General features: G+C 44.8%; 1 protein-coding gene across 2 annotated transcripts in view; it reads left to right on the top strand.

Annotated features, from left to right (window-relative positions):
• NTPCR (nucleoside-triphosphatase, cancer-related) overlaps nt 1-21,525 on the top strand; it is a 36,755-nt gene that overhangs the window by 9,723 nt on the left and 5,507 nt on the right. The window contains exon 4 of one of the 2 annotated variants that reach the window (XM_068982681.1): nt 17,269-17,478. The exons of the other annotated variant lie outside the window; for it this stretch is intronic. Within the exon in view, the coding sequence (XP_068838782.1) occupies nt 17,269-17,478 (210 nt within the window). The remainder of the gene's footprint in view (nt 1-17,268; nt 17,479-21,525) is intronic. 2 annotated transcript variants of the gene reach the window in all.

Genomic DNA, 21,525 nt, shown 5'->3' with positions numbered 1-21,525 from the left:
TGTCATAAATGCTGCCAAGAAAAAAAAATGGAGTGCTGTGTGAGAGATGAGAGGAGCTGACTTTAGATCTGGTGACCGGGAAAGAGCTCTGGGGTGGCAGCATTTGGATGAAATGAAAAGGTGAGAAGGGCACCATCACTTGTGGGAGAGAATAGCGGGGTGTTTCGTGGAGGTCTGGGGAGAGCCTTGTGGGTGACAGGAGCAGAGACGCCGAGGCCTCGGGGCCCTGGGCAGGAGCAGGTGGGGAGGGAGGGATGCTTGCTGAGGTGGGCGGAGTCACGCCATGCGAGGTTTTAGTGGACCATATTAAGGAATATGGGTTTTATATCATCTGTTATCGACTTACAACTTTGATGTACTTTTGTGAAAATCGAATAGTGTGGACCTGTCTCGAGAGGCGGTTCTTTATCAACTCTGTGCTGTGTGGCCTTCCTGCAGCCCGTCCTCCTCATCCTCCCGCACACGGCTCAGCCTGCCCCCCACGTGCCAACCTTCCGCCCTTGTCATTTGCCATTTCTGTGGTCAGCGGGCTCTTCATATCTTGGCTTCTCTGCTCTTTTTTTTTTTTTTTTTGATACTCAGGGCTCAGCTGCAATAGACAGGCTTTGGTAAGTGCTCAGGGCTGCTGGAAATGTTGTGTGCCTGCAAAGGGCAGCTTCTGACTCCGAGGGCCCTTGGGGTCTTGCACCTGCTGCTCCTCTACGCCCACCTGCCCCTTGGCTTTGTTGCTCCCTGCCTGCTTCCTTTACCTTTTTTCTTTAATTTCCTCTTGGAACTTTCTCTCATTCCCTCTGCTGGGGACTCTGGTGCCTGTTGTATTGTGTGGAAGCTGTCAGGAAACATGGTATTTTTATCTCTAGTTATTTTCCCACCAGTACATACCTCTCCACTTAAATGTTAGAGAAGCAAGTGAAATACTTCAAATAAAATTCCAGATGATGACTCTGGCTTTGGGTACTGGATCGATAGAAGGAATTGATTTTTATGCACCTTGCTTAGAGCAGACAATCCCGGGAGGGCCAGTGTGTACATATGGGCTTGATGTCTAGCTGCAGGATTGTATAAGAAATCGTGTACTGACTGGAATAAGAGCTAGAATAAAAGAGAAAAAAAAAAAAAAACAGGCTTTTCCAGTATTTTATAGTTTGATTACCAAACCCAGACTTTCACATTCTAGGTAGGAAAAATTCCAAGGCTGCAGGTCAAGGTCATCAGTTTCTTTTCTGAAGCAGAAATTTTTCTTCCATCTCATGTATTTCATTGAAGTGAAGAAAGGGAAAGGAATTAGTGTTTTGCCTTTATACTGAAGAAAACAAAGAAAGAAAAGAAACATTTTTATAGTAACTGGGCAACAAAAATAGGAGCTTAGAGAGAGACAGATTTTATTATTGGCAATTGGAATGACCAATTCCAATTGGTCATTGGAAACTAAAGTTTACTAAAGTAAAACTTTCTGCTAAGTCACTTCAGTCGTGTCTGACTCTGTGCGACCCCAGAGGGCAGCCCACCAGGCTCCCTCATCCCTGGGATTCCCCAGGCAAGAACACTGGAGTGGGTTGCCATTTCCTTCTCCAATGCAGGAAAGTGAAAAGTGAAAGTGAAGTCGCTCAGTCGTGCCAGACCCTCAGCGACCCCATGGACTGCAGCCTACCAGGCTCCTCCGTCCGTGGGATTTTCCAGGCAAGAGTACTGGAATGGGGTGCCACTGCCTTCTCTGAAAACTTTCTAAAGTTTTAGAAAGCATGTTTAGGCAGGTCAGAGCCTATTTAAAAATTTTTTTAAATTAAATATAGTTGATTTACAGCATTGTGTTAATTTCTGCTGAATAGCAAAATGACTGTTACATGCATATATACATGCTTTTTTATACTATTTTCTATCATGGTTTATCCCAAATATTGAATATGGTTCCCTGTGCTGTACAATAGAACCTTGTTGCTTCTCCAGTCTGTATATAGTAGTTTACATCAGCTAACCCCCAAGGGCTGCCCTGGTGGCTCAGTGGTAAAGAACCTGCCTGCAGTGCAGGAGAGCCAGGTTCAGTCCCTGGACTGGAAAGATCCCCTGGAGAAGAGAATGGCTGCTCACCTCAGTATTCTTGCCTGAAGAACTCCATGAACAGAGGAGCTTGGTGGGCTACAGTCCATGGGGTCACAAAGAGTCAGACACGACGGAGTGACTGACACCCCAAACTCCCAGTCCATCCCTGCCCCTGGTCTCCCTTGGCCAGCACGAGTTTGCTCTCTGAGCTGAGAATCTACTTCTGTTTCCTAGATGAGTTCATTTGTGCTATATTCTATATTTATTTTTATTTTCCTGTTTCTTTGCTTATTCCTTTGGCTGTGCTGGGTCTTCAGTGTGGCACACAGGCTCCCCACTGCTTCACAAGGGCTTTCACTAGCTGAGGTGCACGCCTGTGTCACTCTGGTGCCTCCTGCTGTTCAGAGCACAGGCTGCAGAGTGCGAGGCCTTCAGTAGCTGCAGCGTGCGGGCTTAGTTGCACTGCGGCCTGTGAGCTCCCAGTTCCTGGACTAAGGACTGAGCCTGTGTCCCCTGCATTGGCAGGTGGATTCCCAACCTCTGGCTTCTCTGGGAAGCCCCTCTGCCGTACAGATTCCATGGATAAGTGATAGCATGTGATACTTTTCTTTCTGTTTCTGACTTCCTTCACTTAGTATGATAATCTCAAGTGGCATCCGTGTTGCTGCAGATGGCATTATTTCATTCTTTTTCATGGCTGACTAGTATTCCATTGCACGCGCGCACGCGCGTGTGTGTGTGTGTGTGTGTATAATATATATATACACACACATACAATGTATATATACAATACAGTGTAATATTTTATATATATTATGTAATGTATATTTATATTATATAATAACTTCTTTGTCCGTTCTGTCAGTGGACTTTTTGGTTATTTCCATGTCTTGGCTACGGTGAATGTGCTGCTATGAATGTAAGGGGTGCGTGTGTCTTTTTGAATTAGAGTTTTCTCTGGATATATTTCCAGGAGTAGAATTGCTGGATCATACGGCAACTCTTATTTTTAGTTTTCTGAGGAACCTCCATACTATTTTCCATTGTGGCTGCACGAACTTGCATTCCCACCAACAGTGGAGTGTAGGGTTCCCTTTTTTCTCCACATCCTCTCCGGCAATTATTATCTGTAGATTTTTTTTTTTAATGTTGGCTATTCTGACCAGTGTGAGGTTGTGCTTCCTTGTAGTTTTAATTTGTATTGCTCTAATAATTAATGATGTTGAGCATCCTTTCCTATGCCTATTGACCATCTTTATGTCTTCTTTGTAGAAATGTCTATTTAGGTATTCTGCCTGTTTTTTGATTGGGTTGTTTGGTTTTTTGTTGTTATTGAATTGTATGAGTTGTTTGTATATTTTAGAAATTAAGCCCTTGTTGGTTGCATTGTTTGTAAATATGTTCTTCTCATTCTGTATGTTTTTTCATTTTGCTTATGGTTTTCTTTGCTGTGGAAATGCTTGTAAGTTTGATTAGGTCCCATTTATTTATTTTTGTTTTTATTTCTACTGCCTTGGGATCTAAGAAAACACTGGTACAGTTTCTGTCAGTGAAGTCACTCAGTCATGTCTGACTCTTTGCAACCCCATGGACTGTAGCCTACCAGGCTCTGAGGAGCCTCTCAGTCCATGGAATTTTCCAGGCAACAGTACTGGAGTGGGTTGCCATTTCCTTCTCCAGGGGATCTTCCCAACCCAGGGATCGAACTTGGGTCTCCTGCACTGCAGGCAGACACTTTCCCGTTTGAGCCACAGGGAAGCCTTCAGGTCCCATTTGTTTATTTTTGTTTTTATTTCTACTACCTTGGGATCTAAGAAAACATTGGTACAATTTGTGTCAGAATGCTTTGCCTGTGTTGTATTCTATGAGTTTTATGGTGTCTTGTTTTTATTTTTTAAGTCTTTAAGACATTTTGAGTGAGAGGATACCTTCTATTGATTTTCATGCAGCTGTCCAGCTTTCCCAACAACACTTGCTGAAGAGTGTGTCTTTTTCCCATCATCAGTTTCTCAATACATTCCTGCCTCCATTGCTGAAGATTAATTAACCCTAAGTGTGTAGGTTTATTTTTGGTCTGTCTAGTCTGTTCCGGAGAAGGCAGTGGCACCCCACTCCAGTACTCTTGCCTGGAAAATCCCATGGACGGAGAAGCCTGGTAGGCTGCAGTCCATGGGGTCGGGAAGAGATGGACATGACTGATCGACTTCACTTTCACTTTTCACTTTCCTGCATTGGAGAAGGAAATGGCAACCCACTCCAGTGTTCTTGCCTGGAGAATCCCAGGGACGGGGGAGCCTGGTGGGCTGCCGTCTATGGGGTCGCACAGAGTTGGACACGACTGAAGTGACTTAGCAGCAGCAGCAGCAGCAGAAGTCTGCTCTGTTGGTCTATATGTCTGTTTTTGTGCCAGTACCATGCTGGTTTTATTACTGTAGTTTTGTAGTATTGTCTGAAGTCTGGGAGGGTTATGTCTCCAGGCAGGTGAGAGTCTTTATACAGATAGACAGTTTCCATACATCCAGTTGCCCAGGATGTATGGAAACACAAACTCTGACAATAAGTTAAGAAATGCCTCTTAAGTGCCTCCTCTGTGTAAGAAATTTCACTATGGTTGAAAAATATCCTGAGTTTTTTTATTTTTAAATACTCTGAGAAGCATAAGAAAAATTATTCTTTGATTAGGTCAGCAGGGCTGTTCTTGTGGGTTGGGAAATAAGAACATACATGTGTGTTGAAAAACAGCTGCTTGAGGCCAGGGAGAGGCCTGGAGGGGGAGGCCAGCCTGCTGTGAGGTCTTGCTCAAGCTTCTCCTCAGGCGGTCACCATCATGGGCACACGGAATGAAATAGGGAGCAGGCTGGAAACATTCTAGACGCAGTAAGGCTTTTAGAAAGTCCCTTGTAGAGTTTACTGTTGCTGGGTTTTTTTCATTCCATAACTACATCTTCCCTTATTTGACATCATTTACTATTTTCTTGAGTATTAAATTTCCATATACTTAAGGTAGAAAATGTGTAAAAAATATAAGATAAGAAAATATGGATAACTCAGTCTTATCACTGAGTTAACCATTCTTAGCATATTTTCTGCCCTTTTTTATACCTGTTTTTTTTTTTAATAGTCATCCAGAATTGGGGAAAATGCCAAATATAGTTTTATTGGTGTGGGCTTTTTCATTTAATATTATTGAGCAAAACGGGACTGGTCTCACATATGATCTTCAAAACTGTGATACTTTGGGATTTCCCTGGTGGTCCAGTGGTTAGGACACAGTGCTTCCCCTGTAGGGGGCACAAGTTCAGGTGTGGTTGTGGAACTAAGATCCTATAAGCCATGTGGCATGGCCATAAAGAAAAAATTAATACTTTATTGATTGCATAATATATTGGGGTATGGATTTTCATCTCTGATGTAACTATTACTCCCTCAGTGTCAGACATTGAGATTATTTATCACTGTTGCAAGTAACTTTGCAAGACTCCCTATTTGTATCTCAGTCTTTATCCAGCCATGGTTGTTTCCCTGTAGGGACCTACAGGTGGAATAATGTAGAATACTGGGTGGAGGGCGTGGATTTCCAGGGTTGTTGCGTGTGTGACACGTGTCACTTTGCACCTCCTGCTGTGTGCAGGCATGTTTGTCTTGCTGTACTCCTGCCAACACTGAGCACTGTACTGACTTTTGATAAACATGTGGCTTTGTTTTGATTTGCATTTTTAAGGTACTAATGAGGTTAAAATTTTTTCAGTTGTTGGGTATTTTTAAACATCTAAGTTGTTCGTTCATTTCCCCATCTTTTTTCCTTTTAGCTTAAAGAGATCTTTTGTAACGTAAATAACTTTTTAAAAAGTCTTATTGATTCCATTTCTCAGTTTATCACTTTGGTGATTTCCTTTTTCTTTATTTCTTTTTTTAACGTTGTAAAAGTCTGTCCCTATTGTAAGTTAATATAAAATTGTACCTATATGTTTCTTCTTTGTGCTTTTTTAAAAAAAAAATCTTTAAAATCCATCTGGATTTATCTAGAATGTAATATTCAATGAGACTCTCAATTGATTTTCTTCCAAACACTTAGCCGGTTTTTCAAAACCGTCTGTTAATAAGTCATTTCTCATTAGTTTATTATGCTAAATAAATTTTATTAAAAAATACACGTGTGTATAATGCTTTAGGGTTGTCTTTTCTCTTCATTGATCTGGTGCTTGCATCAATATTCTGGTAATTGCTTGTGTTGTTGTTCTTGCAAACAATGCCTTATCCATTCTTGTTTGCTCATTCTTCCAAATTGTGGTGATATTGGTGGTATTAGTAATGGTGATGAACACTGACCAAGTGCAGATTGTGCTCCAGGCACTAACTCATTTCATCCTTCAGACAAGTCTGTCACTGTTTTCTGTTTTACAGATGAGAGGAAACAGGCATAGCATAGGTTTGCCCGATGACAAGCAGCTTATAAGCAGCAGAACCGGCATGAGTTGAACTCCTTTACAAAGTCTTATATGTTAAATGGAGTGATTGAACGATGCAAAACTGTAGTTACTTTGATATACAGAACTTGCTAATCTTCCAGACAGTTTTCATTCTCCACAGCCAAAAACAGAGTATCATTCTCTTTCTAGTTCTTCTTTTAAAGAAAATGTTGTGAGGTTTTTCATAGATCTTTTTATTTTCTGCTGCTGCTGTAATTAGGATTGCCTTTCAGTTTCCTAATGATCAAGGCTGTTAGGATAATGCTGGCCTTTTGTGTAATAGTCTACTTGCCAGCCATCCTGAATGCTGTATTAGAATGTGATGCAATATAGGATTGAACATTTTGTTGGCACCCAGTGTATCTCCTACTCACAGAAAAAGACAGTAGTAGATTATAAGATTTTGAAGAACAGGAGACATCTACTCAAAACCTTATTTTATAGGTTGAACAATCTCATTTTTTGTAAAGATCCACGGAAGGAATAATGAGTTACAATCAGAAGATCCACATGGTTTGAACATTTTCCTGTTTTGTTCAAAATGTGGCTTTCAATGTATATTTCTATTTATGAGCAGGATTTGCTTTTGATTCTGAAATAAGAATCTGCTTCAGATCTTTGAAACTTCATTTGAAGGTGAGAGATCAACTCCCTATGGAAAGGTATTTTTTTTCTTTTTACAAAATCAGTTGACCTGGAAATGCTGCTTAGTATTTCTGGCCACTGAGCTTTAGAAAGAATTTAGAAAAATCAGGTTCTGGTCAGTATATCCACTCTTGTAAGGCTGACAAGAGCCCCACTCGGCTTTAGCATTTCCTTCACTATTAGCAAGCTTGGCATTTGTGTTTTGGTCCCTCCTTACTTTCTATTTCTGTATCTCATGATCTTGCATATATATTACAAAATCATCAAGGGGAATTAAAAGCTATCTGCTACAAACATAAAAAGGTAAAAATTGTCAGTAAATCATTCCTGCAGTGAATCAAACTAGAAGATGAGCCGAATGTTCTGTATAAGGTCGGCTGCACAGTTCACCCTGCAGGGTTAGTCGTGGCAGCCCCTCCCGCGATCTGCGGGATCCCCCTGGCGGGTGGGCGGGGTCGTCACTTCTCAGTGCCGGCCACGGAACTGCTCTGTGGAGTGACAGCCCCGCGGGCCACTGCCCGGGCTGCGTCATCTTCCTGAAACGCGGGAGAGTCACGTGCTCCGCCCGTGGGACTGGCAAGCGATGTCTGTAACTGGCCTTTCTCCCTCTTCCCGCCTGCTCCGTCCGTCCTTCTGATCGTCATCCTGTGCCCTTTGGCCTAAAGCCCTGCGCTCCATCAGAAGAAGCTCACATGCCAGGAGTTGATGGTTTTCTTGAATCTGACATTGAGAAAGTGTGCATATGAGTGTTTTCTTTTTGTGTATTGATTCCAACTTTTTAAAACTTTATTGGGATATAATTTTAGTCTTAGAGAAAATTATAAGAATGACGATAGTGCAGGACCCCCTGTGGACTTGTTATTTTAGAGTCACCTATTTTTAACATTCTCCTTAGTTTTTTCCTCTCCGAGTGTGTGTGTGTGCGTGTATAAACGTATAGATTCGGGGGATGGGAACCCTTTAAGAGTATGTTGTAATCATCAGAGTACTTAGGTCCTGTAGTGTTTTCCCTAAGAATAAGGATATGCTCTTACATAATTGGCACAGTTACCAAACCTCAGTCAGTTTTGCAAGAGAAAATACTTTGATCTAATCTATCATTCATATGCTGGTTTTGTCAGTTGACTTAACAGTGTTCTTTGTAACATTTCTTTTCCTTCAGTCTGTTAGATACTACCTTTAGTTGTCATATCTTCATAACCTCCTTTAATCTGGAACATTTCCACAATCATTTTTTTAAAATCTTTTGCAACACTGACATTTTTGAAGAATACAGTTTTGTCTTAAAAGAATATTCCTCTTCTGGGGTTTTCTGATGTTTCCTCATGAATTAGATTCCCCTGAAACACTTCAGTACATGGTGATACATTTTTCTCAGTGTCTTATCTGGAGACATGCGATGGTTAGTGACGTTAACTTGATCACCCACTGAAGGTATTGTCCAGTTTCTCCCCTGTACGTTTACTCTTTTTTCCTTTGAAACTAATAGCTGTGAGTAGAGAGCTACTTAGTGACTTTGCACAGCCTCTTCATCAAAATTTCTCCCAGTTAATTTTTGTAATTTTTAAAAATCTTTACTAGGTTATCTTAAGATAATAATGTGAGGTTTTAAAAGCAAATTAGCTACCACCTATTGAAATACTTTCTCTAGCAAGGTTAAACAAACATAAAATTACTGTATATTCAGAAACTGAACTGTTGATTGGTTGCTTTTTCAACCAGTCAGAATGGTTGATTTTTCCTTGTCTAAGCTGTCCTCCTCTGTTTGTATGTATTTACCTCATTAGTTAGAAAAATAGTCACCACCATTTCACTGTAGCAAAAATAATCAACTTTATCTCCTTTAGGCAATTTCTAGTAGAAGGTTCATTATATTTGTGTGTTCAGTCATGTCTGTCCCTTTGTGGCCCCATGGACTATACCCTGCTGGATTCTTCTGTCCGTGGGATTTTCCAGGCACGGATACTGGAGTGGGTTGCCATTTCCTGCTCGGGGGATCTTCCCGATCCAGGGATCGAACTTGTGTCTCTTGCATCTCCTGCATTGGCAGGCAGATTCTTTACCACTAGCACCGCATGGGCAGCCCCAAGTAGAAGACTGAACTGAAGTGAAGTGAAATTGCTGTCATGTCCAACTCTTTGCGACTCCATGGACTGTAGCCTACCAGGCTCCTCTGTCCATGCGATTTTCCAGGCAATAGTACTGGAGTGGATTGCCATTTTCTTCTCCGGGGATCTTCCCTTATCAGGGATTGAACCTGGGTCTCCCACATTGTAGACAGGCGCTTTACCATCCGAGCCACCAGGAAAGTCAGTAGAAGATTATCAGGCATCAGAAATACCAAACTTTTACCAAAAGCTTAAACAGTGATTAAAATTTTTTAGTAAGCAATTGAAATTTTAAAAAAGAGTTATTGTGAACACTGTGAGCTGGTAAGGAACATTCGGAAGTTGATACAGGCGCAGTTACTGTACTTTGCGTCTACTGCATTTTTTGCAAATTGAAGATTCCTGGCAACCTTGTGTTTAACAAGTCTATTGATGCCATTTTCCTGCAGCATTTGCTCATTTCATGTCTCTGTATCACACGTTGATAATTGTCAATATTGCAAACTTTTTCATGATTATTATATTTGCTATGGTGATCTGTGATCAGGGATCCTGATGTTGCTGTTGTAATTGTTTTGGGTGCCACAAACAATGCAACATAAGACGGTGAACTTACTCAATAAATGTTGTGTGTGTTCTGACTGCTCTGCTGACCAGCCCTCCCCGTGTCGCTCTTCTCCTTGTTGGGCCTCCCTAGTCCCTGAGACACAGCAACGTTGAAGTTGAGCCAGTTAATAACCTTACAGTGGCCTTTCAATGTTCAAGTGAAAGGAAGAGTTGCCTGTCATTTTAAATCAGGAGCTAGGAGTGACTAAGCTTAGTGAGGAGGGTGTGTTGAAAGCTGAGACGGCAGGAAGCTAGGCCTCCTGTGCCAGTTAGCCAGACTGTGAATGCAAAGGGAAAGTTCTTCAAGGAAATTAAAAGTGCTTTTCCAGTGATCACATAAATGATAAGAAAGTAGAACAGCTTTATTGTTGAAATGGCGAAAGTTGTAGCATTCTGGATAGAAGATAAAACCAGCCACAACATTCCTCTAAACCAAAGCATAGTCCAGAGAAAGGACCAAACTCACTTCCACTCTATGAAGGCGGGCTGAAAGAGGTGAGGAATCTATAGAAGAAAAATCTCAAGTTGGCAGAGGTTGGCTCATGAAGTTTAGGAAAAGAAGCCATCTTACAACATAAACATGCAAGATGGAGCAGCTAGTGCTGATGTAGAAGCTGCAGCAAGTTATCCAGAAGATCTGGCTCAGACAGTTAATGAAGGTGGCTGCACCAAGCAGATCTTCGGTGTAGAAGAAACGGCCTTGCCCTGGAAGAAGATGGCATCTAGGACTTTCGTAGCTGGAGAGGAGAGGTCAGTGCCTGCCTTCAAAACTTCACGGGACAAACTGACTCTTGTTAGGGGCAGTGCAGCTAGTGACCTGAAGTCAAAGCCAGTGCTCATTTGCCATTCTGGAAATCCTGGAACCCTTCAAAATTATGCTGACTTTACTCCTTTTCTGCTCTATACATGAACAACAAAGCCTGAGTGACAGCGCATCTGTTCACAGCAGAGTTAATGAGTATATGAAGCCCATTGCTGAGTCCTACCACTCAGAAAAAAAGGTTCCTTTCAAAATGCGACTGCTTATTGAGAATGAACCTGGTCACCCTAGAGCTCTGATGGAGGTGCAGGAGGTTCATGCTGTCTTCATGCCTGCTGATATCCATTCTGCAGCCCATGGATCAAGGAGTAACATTGATTTTCAAGTCTTATTTAAGTAATATATTTTGTGAGGGTATAGCTGCCATGGATAGTGATTCCTTTGATGGATCTGGGCAAAGTCAACTGAAAACCTCCTAGAAAGGATTCACCATTGTAGATGCTATTAAGAACATTCATGGGAAGAGGTCACAGTATCAGGAATTTGAAAGAAGTTGATTCCAGCTCTCATAAATGACTTTGAAGGGTTCAAGACATTAACAGAAGCAACTGCATATGAGGGGAAAATAGCAAGACAACTAGACTTAGAAGTGGAGCCTTGAAGCCGTGGCTGAATTGTTGCAATCTAAGGATAAAACTTTAAGGGATGCAGAGTTACTTCCAGATGACTGAAGAAAGTAGTTTCTTTTTAAAAAGTCACTTATTTCTTTAAACACGTTTTAAATTTATGTTTGGCTGTGCTGAGTGTCCGCTGCCAGGCACAGGCTTTCTCTAGTTGCAGAGAGTAGGGGGTACTCTGTGGTTGTGGTGCGTGGCTTCTCTTGTGGAGTGCGCGCTCAGCACTAGGTGGTGTGTGGGCTCAGCTGCCCCACAGCATGTGGAATCTTCCTGGACCAGGGATCGAACCCATGTCCCCTGCGTTGGCAGGCAGATTCTGATCCACTGGACCACCAGGAAAATCTAAGAAAGTAGTTGCTTGACATCGGAATCTACTCCTGGTGAAGATGCTATGAAGATTGTTGACATGACAACAAAGACTTAGAATCTAACATGAACATAGTTTATAAAACAGCAGCAGGGTTTAAGAGGATTGACTCCGGTTTTGAAAGTTCTGTGGGTAAAGTACTCTCAAACAGCACTGTACACTACAGAGAAATCATTCATGAAAGGAGGACTTGGTCAGTGTGACAAACTTCATTGTTGTCTTAAGAAAGTTCCACAGCCACTTCAACCTTCAGCAGCCACCGTTGAGATCAGTCAGCAACCATGAACGCTGAGGCAAGATTATCCACCAGCAAAAAGATTATGGCTTGTTGCAAGTTCAGATGACGGTTAGTGTTTTTTAGTAATAAAGTATTTTTTGATTAAAGTATATTGTTTGTTTAGGCATGCATTTGCACACTTAATGGACAAGTGTACAGCACGAATATAACTTTTAGATGCACCAAGCAGTCAAAAAATTCACATGACTCACTTTAATATGATACTCACTTTATTTGGGGGGTCTGTAAGTAAACTCTGCATCTCGCCAAGGTAAGCCTGTGCACATTGGGCTACCTGGGCATATCTTCTCTGCTGTGTGCAGAGGTGAGCTCCTGGCAGAAGCCCCTTCACCTGCAGAGCACATCTGCCAACTAAAGGGGACCATTCTCTGTATGTGATACAATGAGGTTAGTACTACTGTTCAATATATTATATTGAAAATAATATGATTAATCCAGAAAAAAAAATAGGAGTTTTTGTGGCTGTGCCTCTATAGAGACCCTAGAAACTAAAACACTCTTCCTTCCCGTTGGTGAGAAAAGTGGTTTCTTCGTGGTGACGTGACTTCTCATGCGCAGTTTGTTTTTATTTCATGTTAAAACTATGCAGGTGGAATTGCCTGCAGGGTGACACTGGGTTAGCCTCCTAGCCCTGTTCCTTGGGACTGGGTAAGTCACTTAGTCCCTGGCTTTCTCTAATTATAAAACAGATGTTAATACCTGCTACGTGAAGTTACTACTAGGAGTGAAAGCGATCTGCTTGTAAGGTGAGTTAGTGCCTGGCCACTAGATGGTGCAGAGCGTAGGGATGGTTATGATTATTTTTCCTGAGAAGCCCCTTGAGGGGATGGGCGTGGTCCCTGGGGAAGATGTCACATTAACAGTCTGATCTGTGTTTGCTGGGAACCAGGGTCCAGAGCTGGCAGTAAATCCACCATGGGACCCACAAGCCTAGACGTCTAGTCTGGTCCCAAGGTGCTGGGATCAGAGGACGACTGGGTTCTTAATCCGCCAGGGCCGACTGTCAGCCAGCGGACACTGTTTCAGCCCCAGGATGGTTCTTACAGCTTGGGAGATGCCAAGGTGCATCATGGCTCTCTGTGGCCAGAAGCTGGTGTGGGGGCCCTGGGGAGGCCCGCGGGGACATCCCAGAGGAGCCACCGGCCTCCTCCGCAGCATGTGTGGTTGGGGGTGGCTCTGCCCAGCGTGTACTCCATGCTGAGGGGTGTGTTGGGTTGTCTAGACATCCTGGCTGCTAGCCTGGGATTTTACTCCCCGGGGACATGCAGTCGACCCGCCACCAGGCTGCCAAGGGACGCTGAGACTGTAAAGCTTGGAATAAACACATCTGAAAGTCTGATTGGAGTGCTGCCTTTCACTTAGTAAGATGGTCAGGGCATCGGGCTTGCTCGACTGTGGCTGTGTTTTCACCATTTACCCCTCCAGCCTCCCCAGGACTTGTGGCTCTTTGCGGGGCAGGCTCAGTTGTGCTGCCGGTGCTCTGGCCATGGCCCCCTGCTTCCCATCACTTTTGAGACTCGCTGTCCCAGACAGGCAAGCTCAGGAAGCCAGTCTGTGTGTGATGTTAAAAAAGTAATAAATGGCAACCTAATACCACCAGAAATAGGTATTATTTAAATGATCCAAAATAAGGCAGAGGTGACTTTAATTAGCTTTTTCTTGGTTCAGTATTTTGGTTGGATGAAATTGCTTATTTTACGTTTACATTTTCTTTGTATCCTTAAAAAGGACACCTAAGGATTAAACAAAGTACCAAAAGAATCGCACTATTTTCAGCTCTCTGGCAAAGCTGGTATAAATAAAGCTACTTCGTTTGTTGCCCTAAATTGATTTAATCTTTCTGGAAAGCAAACTAGCTGAGTGTAACCAAAGCTAGAAAATTATTCATAACTTCTTTTGCCCCTGGCTGGTCAATTTTAGGACTCTCTCCCACGGAAATAGCTTCTCCCTCAGAACCAACAGAGCGACTAAAATATGCTTTGCACAGAGAAGGTTTTCCTGTGCTTTGTGGCAGTGAGAATGTGCAGTCAGCAGAAATGTAAGCTGTGGAGAGGAGCATGGGGCATAAAGGACCGCAGTGATCCTGAATTGTTCTGGGGTTGGGGGAGGGACGCTGGGAGAACGGCTGCTCCCTGGATGGTGTGCACAGTGCTCTTAACGACATGGCCTAGAGCCCCCAGAGTCCTCTGCGGGATCCTCACCCCATACCCGTGTGGAACCCACAGCCAGAGACGAGGCCAGGCCAGGCTCCTGGTGGCTTTCAGACCAGGGCCCTCGTGCTGTGCTTGCTGTGTCTCCATCAGCTCAGACAGTCATTGAGAATGGTGGAAATGGGGTGAATGCTCACTGGCTTATTTTCTGTTTCCTTTTAAAATGGAATTTATACAGGAAAAAAAAAAAAACAATTCTGAACATAACAGTAGTTCTTTTATTAAGCTGGTGAATATGCGTTCTTTGTTGTTTAGAAACACTGACTGACTGACTAGGCTTCTGAGTAGTTCAGCCTCTGGTAACTGACTCTCAACTGAGCAGAAATAATCCAACTTTTCATTAAAAATCCCAGACTTTTTGAGATTTCTATAGTTTCTGTATAAAGAAAATCCCTAATTCTGGACAGAATGGAGATTTTATTGTAAGCTAAGGTTTTTAAATGAGGCATTTTCAGTTGGTAGAAAACAATGTCTGCATGTGTGGCCAGGTATCTTTGCAGCAGTTTAACGAGGTGGGGGAGTGCTCACGGGTGAACGTTGCAGGGTGGCTGGGAGCCCTGTGCCTCGCGTTGGACCTGTTCGCATGTGTTCACATACACGGCCACATGGATTTGACCCCCTTGTGTACATGCACCCACTGAACACAGACAGGGGAGCTGCCACGTTCTTTTCATGTTGTTCTTTGTCTGACCTGAATGCTTTCAGAGCCGTGGTTCTGGTGTGCTGGGCTTGAGTCCTGTCTGGGCTTTGACAGCAGGCACCAGAAGGATAGCATCTGCAGGTGTCCTCAGTCTTTGGGGGCAGCAGGAAGCCCCAGGCACCCTTAATCACAGGCAGGTTGGTCGGGATGGCTCGCTGTTGTGAGCGTGTCTGTTTTTATGCTGGCAAACAGGTGGCCAGTAGCTGTTTTTTTTCCTCCACAGTCAGGCATTCATTTCTGAAGAAATTGTTGGCATAGTGACCTCCCCCACACCCTCTCTCCCTATATCGCCCACCAGCGCAGGGCAGCATCGGCTGTGTCAGCCCAGCCGTGCACCGTTCACCTCCACAGAGAAGAAAAAGATGAGTAACACCTCGTCTCGGCTCCTAGGAGGGAGGCAGGGTAGCCGTGTGTATGTAAATGCATGCAGATAAATTCAGCCGAGAGGTAAACATGAAGTGTATTAGAAACACGGAAATTTGAGTGAGATTTAGAACCTCTCTTGGATGATTACAGTAGACCCATTCCTGGTCTTTCTGTCAATAAAAGGAGTAGAAAAATATATCTACTTGATAGCAAGCAGGAAAATTAAAGGAGGACCGCTTATAGAAAAGTTTGAAAACCAGTGCCCTGAGGCTTCCCTCCAGGCTCATATGTCTGTTCCCAAAGAAGTCTCCCCTGTCTTCCTGGCCCCACACAGCAAGCAGCCTTTCAGGCACCACGTGTGCTCCTCCCGCACTTAGACTCTCAGCCGTTGGGCAGCATCCCACCCTCTGCACACCACACGAGGCTCCAGGAGCTGCCCCCAGCCCTGTCTGTCACTCGTCACCATGGGCACCCCCCCTGCAGCCACACTGGAAGAGCTTTGGTATTAGTATTTAGAATTTGAGCAAAATCTAGCTTAACTCAGCCATTCATTGTGAGAATGTGTTGATGTCCGTATTTAAGGAGTCTGAGAACTTATAGTGAAACATACTTGGTAAATCAGCTTTACATACCATTTTCAAAATAATCATTTATACAAAGATACAGAAATATGTTTGTTACTCAGCAGCCATCAAAGTGCTTATTGTATGTTCCATTGTGTCCCTGCTGTGGAAAAACTATTCAAAGTCCTACCAGCTTTATTGGTTAGCTTTTGCTGTGTGACAAATTACCCCAAGATCTAGCAGTGTGAATCAACAAATGTTTATTATCTCATACAGTTTCCCTGGGTTAGGAATCCAGAAATGGCTTTGCTGGGTGGTTCAGGCTCAGAGTCTCTTATGAGGTCAGAATGCCCTGAGGCTTCCAAGTTCACAGTGATGGTTGTGGGGAGGTCTCGGATCCTCCCTGGCTGTTGACATGTGGCCTCAGTTCCTTATTAGCTGGAGATTACCATCAGTTGCCTGTGTGTCTTCACAGCATGGCAGGCATCTTCCCTGAGAACAGGTGAGCCAGGATGGATGGGTGGATGGATGGGTGGATGGGTGGGTGAATGGGTGGATGGGTGGATGGGTGGATGGATGGATGGATTGGTGGATGGATGGATGGGAGGATGGATGGATGGGTGGATGAAGACCAGGACAGAAGCCGTTATCTTCCTAATCTCAGAAATAGCATGTCATCCCTTCTGTCGTTCTTTGCCATATAATGCAGGGCAGCATTGTACTATGGGGGTAGGGTCTGTAGAGGGTGCCAATCCTATAAGCTGGGAATCTTGAGGGCTCTTGGAGGCTGGCTGCCACACCTGGTCCTAGAGAAGTCTTCAAGTTTGTGACTTAGTGGGAGTGCATTGATGTAAAGTCATTAGAAGGGGAATCTGAGATTCAAGGGCACAACCTACTCACTTTTTTCCCTCTTAAACCAGGACTTCTCTAATTTTCACTTCTTCCAGTGACCTTTTTAGTTCAGGTTATGAAGTACACAGGCATCTGGCTGCAACGGTTACATCCTCCCAACAGACAGGACTCATACAACCCCAAATCCAAAAAACAGAGGCCAGTGTTATTAACAAAGGCTCCCAGGCTTGCTGTCTCATTTCTTTCAGGCCTGAGGCATTTGGTTCCTGCTTGTTTCCGGGTGGATATAAATATAAAACTTGGTTGTTATTGGGACTGTTCTAGAAGAGGGAAAATTGCCGGGAAAATGGGGAGCTCAGGGAACTGAGTCTTCTGGGCGTTCGGGTCCCCAAGGGAGTGCTCCTGATTTCCTCTGCCGGTGGTTCGGTGGTTCGTCTGCGCAGCTGCAGAGACCACCTCCTGCCTCCTGAAGCGGGGCTGCCTCCTCTGCTCTGACTGGCAGTAAGTGATGGGGAGAGAGACTCCAGGCCCTTTGGTGTGACAGCGAGGAGGGAGAGCGTTCCTGGGCCCTTCACCGTGTCCCAGTCAGTGTCTCTGTCACCCCCAGGCAGGGGCCAGTGGTCTCCCGGGACAGAGCATCTGTGTCATCGACGAGGTGGGGAAGATGGAGCTCTTCAGTCAGCCATTCATCCAGGCCGTCCGCCAGGCGCTGTCCACACCGGGGACTGTGGTCCTCGGCACCATCCCCGTACCCAAAGGAAAACCACTGGCCCTCGTGGAAGAGATCAGAACCCGAAAGGACGTGAAGGTGTTCAGTGTGAGTACCCCGCGGGCGTGGGGCAGGTGCTCTGAAACAGCATGTGGCTTTGAAGTGCACCTGTGGTTTCAAGTCACCATAGCTTTCCTCTTAGGCTAGAATATAGGCGCGTCTCACTTCCTGTGAGTTTATAGAGCTGAAATTACACCTCTGCTTGCTGACAAAGCAGTCTTGCCTCTGGGGACCGCAGGAGGGTCCAGCTCCTCCTGCTGCCCTCCCCCTGCCCTTGCCAAGCCCTGGGCCTTGCCAGCTTCAGCCCCGCCCAGCTGCAGTGCTCTGGGCTGAGTGCATCTCTTCCTAGGTGATGAGGTTACAGAGGCAGGCGATGCTGTTTTATTTTAAAGGTTTCCCTTTGAAACTGACCCCCTTCTGCTTGTGAGGAGAAGGACTTTTGGCTACAGGTTGAGGCTCAGATTCCAGATGCTGTGGAGCAGCACCGTCTCGAGAACTTCCCACCACCAGGGTGAAAATGTGCTCCCTGCACCAGGCAGGGCCATAGCCATTAGCCACGTGTGACTGTTCACATTTGAATTAAATGACACTAAATTAAGTTAGAAAAATCTTTTCCTCAGTCACACTGGCCGCTTGTCAAGTACCCAGCAGATAAGACACTCTGCCTGGAAGTGCGACGCTGGCCCTGGGCAGGCCCAGGAACCTGTCTTCACGAGCCCCGGGGGCTCTCAGGCCCCTGCAGTGGGAGGAGCTGTGGGGTGGAGCTGGTGAAGGGCAGGTAGGTCAGGGGCAGTGGCTCAGCCGGTTCTCAGCACTGATGGTGCTGATGGGTTTTGCCCACATATGCGTCTTTCTCCCGTCATCCCTCTGCGTCCTTCTTGGATACTGTCCTCCCTGTGGCACCTTAGTGTCTGCGTCAGTGACAGCCACATCACTGTGCTCACACCCTCCCCCGACCAAGTGAACCAGTGGGGCTGGCAGCCCTCCTCTGCGCCAGCTGCAGAGTAACCGGGAGCACCTCACATCGCTGGTTACTTGTCACCAGGGTCAGCTGCCTTCGGTGGGACGTCGACATGTTATATGGAGTCCAGGGTACTTCTGGGCGGTTGGCAGCTATTAAGGTTAGAGCAGCCAGGGCTGGAGTAATGTGTCTGTAAGTTGCTTAATTCATTTCTTACTTACCAAGTAAGTGAGAGATTGAACATCTCTGTGCATGAATTGAGCATCTCCTGTGTGCTTGGCCTCGTTCTAGGTCTTGGTGATGAACGAGACACAAGTCCTTATCCTCATGGAGCTGAAATTCTAATGGAGGGGCTGGATAACAGAAATGTGAGCAGACAATTATGTGGTTTCAGTTATGGCTAAATGCAAAGAACGTGAACCCAGGCACTGTGGTCTTTGGGGGCAGGCGGTAGTGATCAGGGGAGGCCTGGGCGCCACACAGGGTCACTTCCTCAAAGGGCGTGACCATGTCTTCAGAGTTTTATGTTACCTTGTCTATGTCTTACATTGTGTGGCCTCCATATTAGAGTTTTTGGTTGTGATCATAGAGTTTCTGTGGAAACAGTCAGTGAATAATAAAAGATCATGAAAGACAATTAGTCTTCAGGTCAGATAGCTTCCAAGCTGAGGGCCTGCAGAGCTGCTGATGCTAAGGTCCAGGGATTGGGTGTCTCTGCAAACTAATAGCCCTGCAGTGGACTTGGGGGTTGACTGTTAAATCAGAAACAAGTGCTATATCTTAAGACAATACCACAGCTTCTCTTCTCTAAGCTAGGAAATTATTCTCTAGGCAAGGTAATCATTGATCTTAATGATGTATAAATAAAGCGATTAGCTTTTGGTTAATTATGCAAGAGACCCCATTATTCTTGTCTTTCCTGCATTCCTTTGGGTCTCCTGTGAACCTTCTGCGCATATTTTATAAATGAAGAAGCTCACTCATCTGCAGATATAGGAGTTGGATTAGATATTTCTTTAGTCCTTCCTCTTTCTAATAAGCAGCAAAGTTAATCTGAATTTATTTTTGAGAGCATCCTTTGCATCAAATACTTAATCCATGGTACAAGCACATGTGAGGAGTGTACCCTTCCCTCCAGAAAAACAGACCATGGGACAGTCAATATCTGGAGATGAGAAGAGAGATCAGTGTGAACAGAAGGAGTGGAGAGAGGTTTCCAGGAGGAAGGGGTTCTTGGGTAGATTTTTGAAGAGGAAAGAGAGGACAGGTAGGGAGAATATTCCAAATAAGGAAATAATTTATGTATACATGGAGGACAGCTTCCCCCTGCTGACAGACGACGTGGAGATGGGGCTGCAGTCGTGATGTTGGGGAAGCATTCACAGTGACTCAGAGCTGTTCACAGCGCCTGGACTGTTCGTCATAGGGTTTAGGTGAATAGTGCCTTACTTACCAGAAAGACAGCTGAGGACATTTCCAGTTTGAGAGAAAGTGTTCCTCCTCCTAAGTACAGCTGACAGTCTTGGATGTTGTACGTAAATCAGACCTGAGAAGACCTGAATGGTGGATGGAGGAAGGCACACAGACTGGGGACCTCAGGACCCCGGCACAGCACGGGAGACACAAACAGAAGTCACTTGTCACGCCAAGGACCAGAAGATCAGCTTGAGTGCGAAAGATAAACAGCCCCCATGCCAGCAGAAGGATGACATGGATGTTGGGATTATAGCTGCTGCTGCTAAGTTACTTCAGGCATGTCCAGCTCTGTGCGACCCCATAGACGGCAGCCTACCAGGCTCCCCCGTCCCTGGGATTCTCCAGGCAGGAACAGTGGAGTGGGTTGCCATTTCCTTCTCCAGTGCATGAAAGTGAAAAGTGAAAGGGAAGTCGCTCAGTCATGTCCGACTCTTCGCGACCCTATGGACTGCAGCCTACCAGGCTCCTCTGTCCATGATTTTGCAGGCAAGAGTACTGGAGTGGGGTGCCATTGCCTTCCCCAGTTATAGGGTAGAGATTTTTCAAACAACCATCATAAACATGTATCAGCAATCAATTACAAACCCACTAGAAACAAATAGAAAATAGAAAGCCTCAGGCGAAGACATCAAAAGTTTCAGCAAAGATAGGGAAGCTCTAAGGAGGACTCAAATGAAAAATTCAGGATGTAAGGTGCAATGACTGAATGAGAAGGTCCGTGGCTGAACCCAGCCAGCTGAAGGGAGTTGACAGAGGACAGAATCAGTGAATGCGAGCGGTAGAATGGTAGAGATTGCCAAAGAAAGAGCAGACTAAAAAAATTAAAAGCCAGAGCCACAGGGAGCTGTGGAACTCAGGGGTGTAGAACCTTCCATCCTTACGCAAGTTCAGGCACTGAAGGTTCCCTTCCTGAAAATTCTGTTTCCCTCTCAGAAGTTTGGAAATGTTTTCCTTGTTTATTCTAGAGCTTACTGCTAAGTGTGTAGCTACTGAAACATGTTTTAAATATATACCTGTTGGGAGTATAGCTCAGTGGTAAAGCATTTGATTGCAGATCAAGAGGTCCCCAGTTCAAATGCAGTTGCCCTCTCTAAGGTATAAATTTGGGCTTCCCTTGTGGCTCAGCTGGTAAAGAATCTGCCTGCAATGCGGAAGACCTGGGTTTGATCCCTGGGATGGGAAGATCCCCTGGAGAAGGGAAAGGCTACCCACTCCAGTATTCTGGCCTGGAGAATTCCATGTATTGTATAGTCCATGGGATCGCAAAGAGTTGGACACAACTGAGCAACTTTCACTTTACTTCATGAGGTTGTTTGAGACCTAATATCAGAAAATATTCAATGGTGATGTCAGTGCTGTGGGAACAAGAGGTGAAGACCTTCACGGGTCCAGATTACGACTCTGACTACTCAGATTAGGGCTCTTTACTGCTTCCATCCTTCTCTGATCAACAACGTTAAGAAATACTTTTATCTCTGCTGGTCACTTCTAACAAAAAGTATGAGTTTGGTCATATTGGTGGCATTTCCAAAGCATGTTGCTTTTGATTTCCTGTGAAATGTCTCCTTGTTGGAGATGCTGGAGAATGCTGCCTTCTGAGGGTACAGGGGAGATGCCTGGAGTCTGAGAATTGGGGGTTGAAAGGCCTGGGCTGGCAG

This window comes from Capricornis sumatraensis, chromosome 10, assembly GCF_032405125.1.
Source record: "Capricornis sumatraensis isolate serow.1 chromosome 10, serow.2, whole genome shotgun sequence".
In the NCBI taxonomy this organism is placed as follows: domain Eukaryota; kingdom Metazoa; phylum Chordata; class Mammalia; order Artiodactyla; family Bovidae; genus Capricornis; species Capricornis sumatraensis.
The sequence above is the reverse complement of the archived record's forward strand: the minus strand, read 5'-3'. Positions and strand labels throughout refer to the sequence as shown.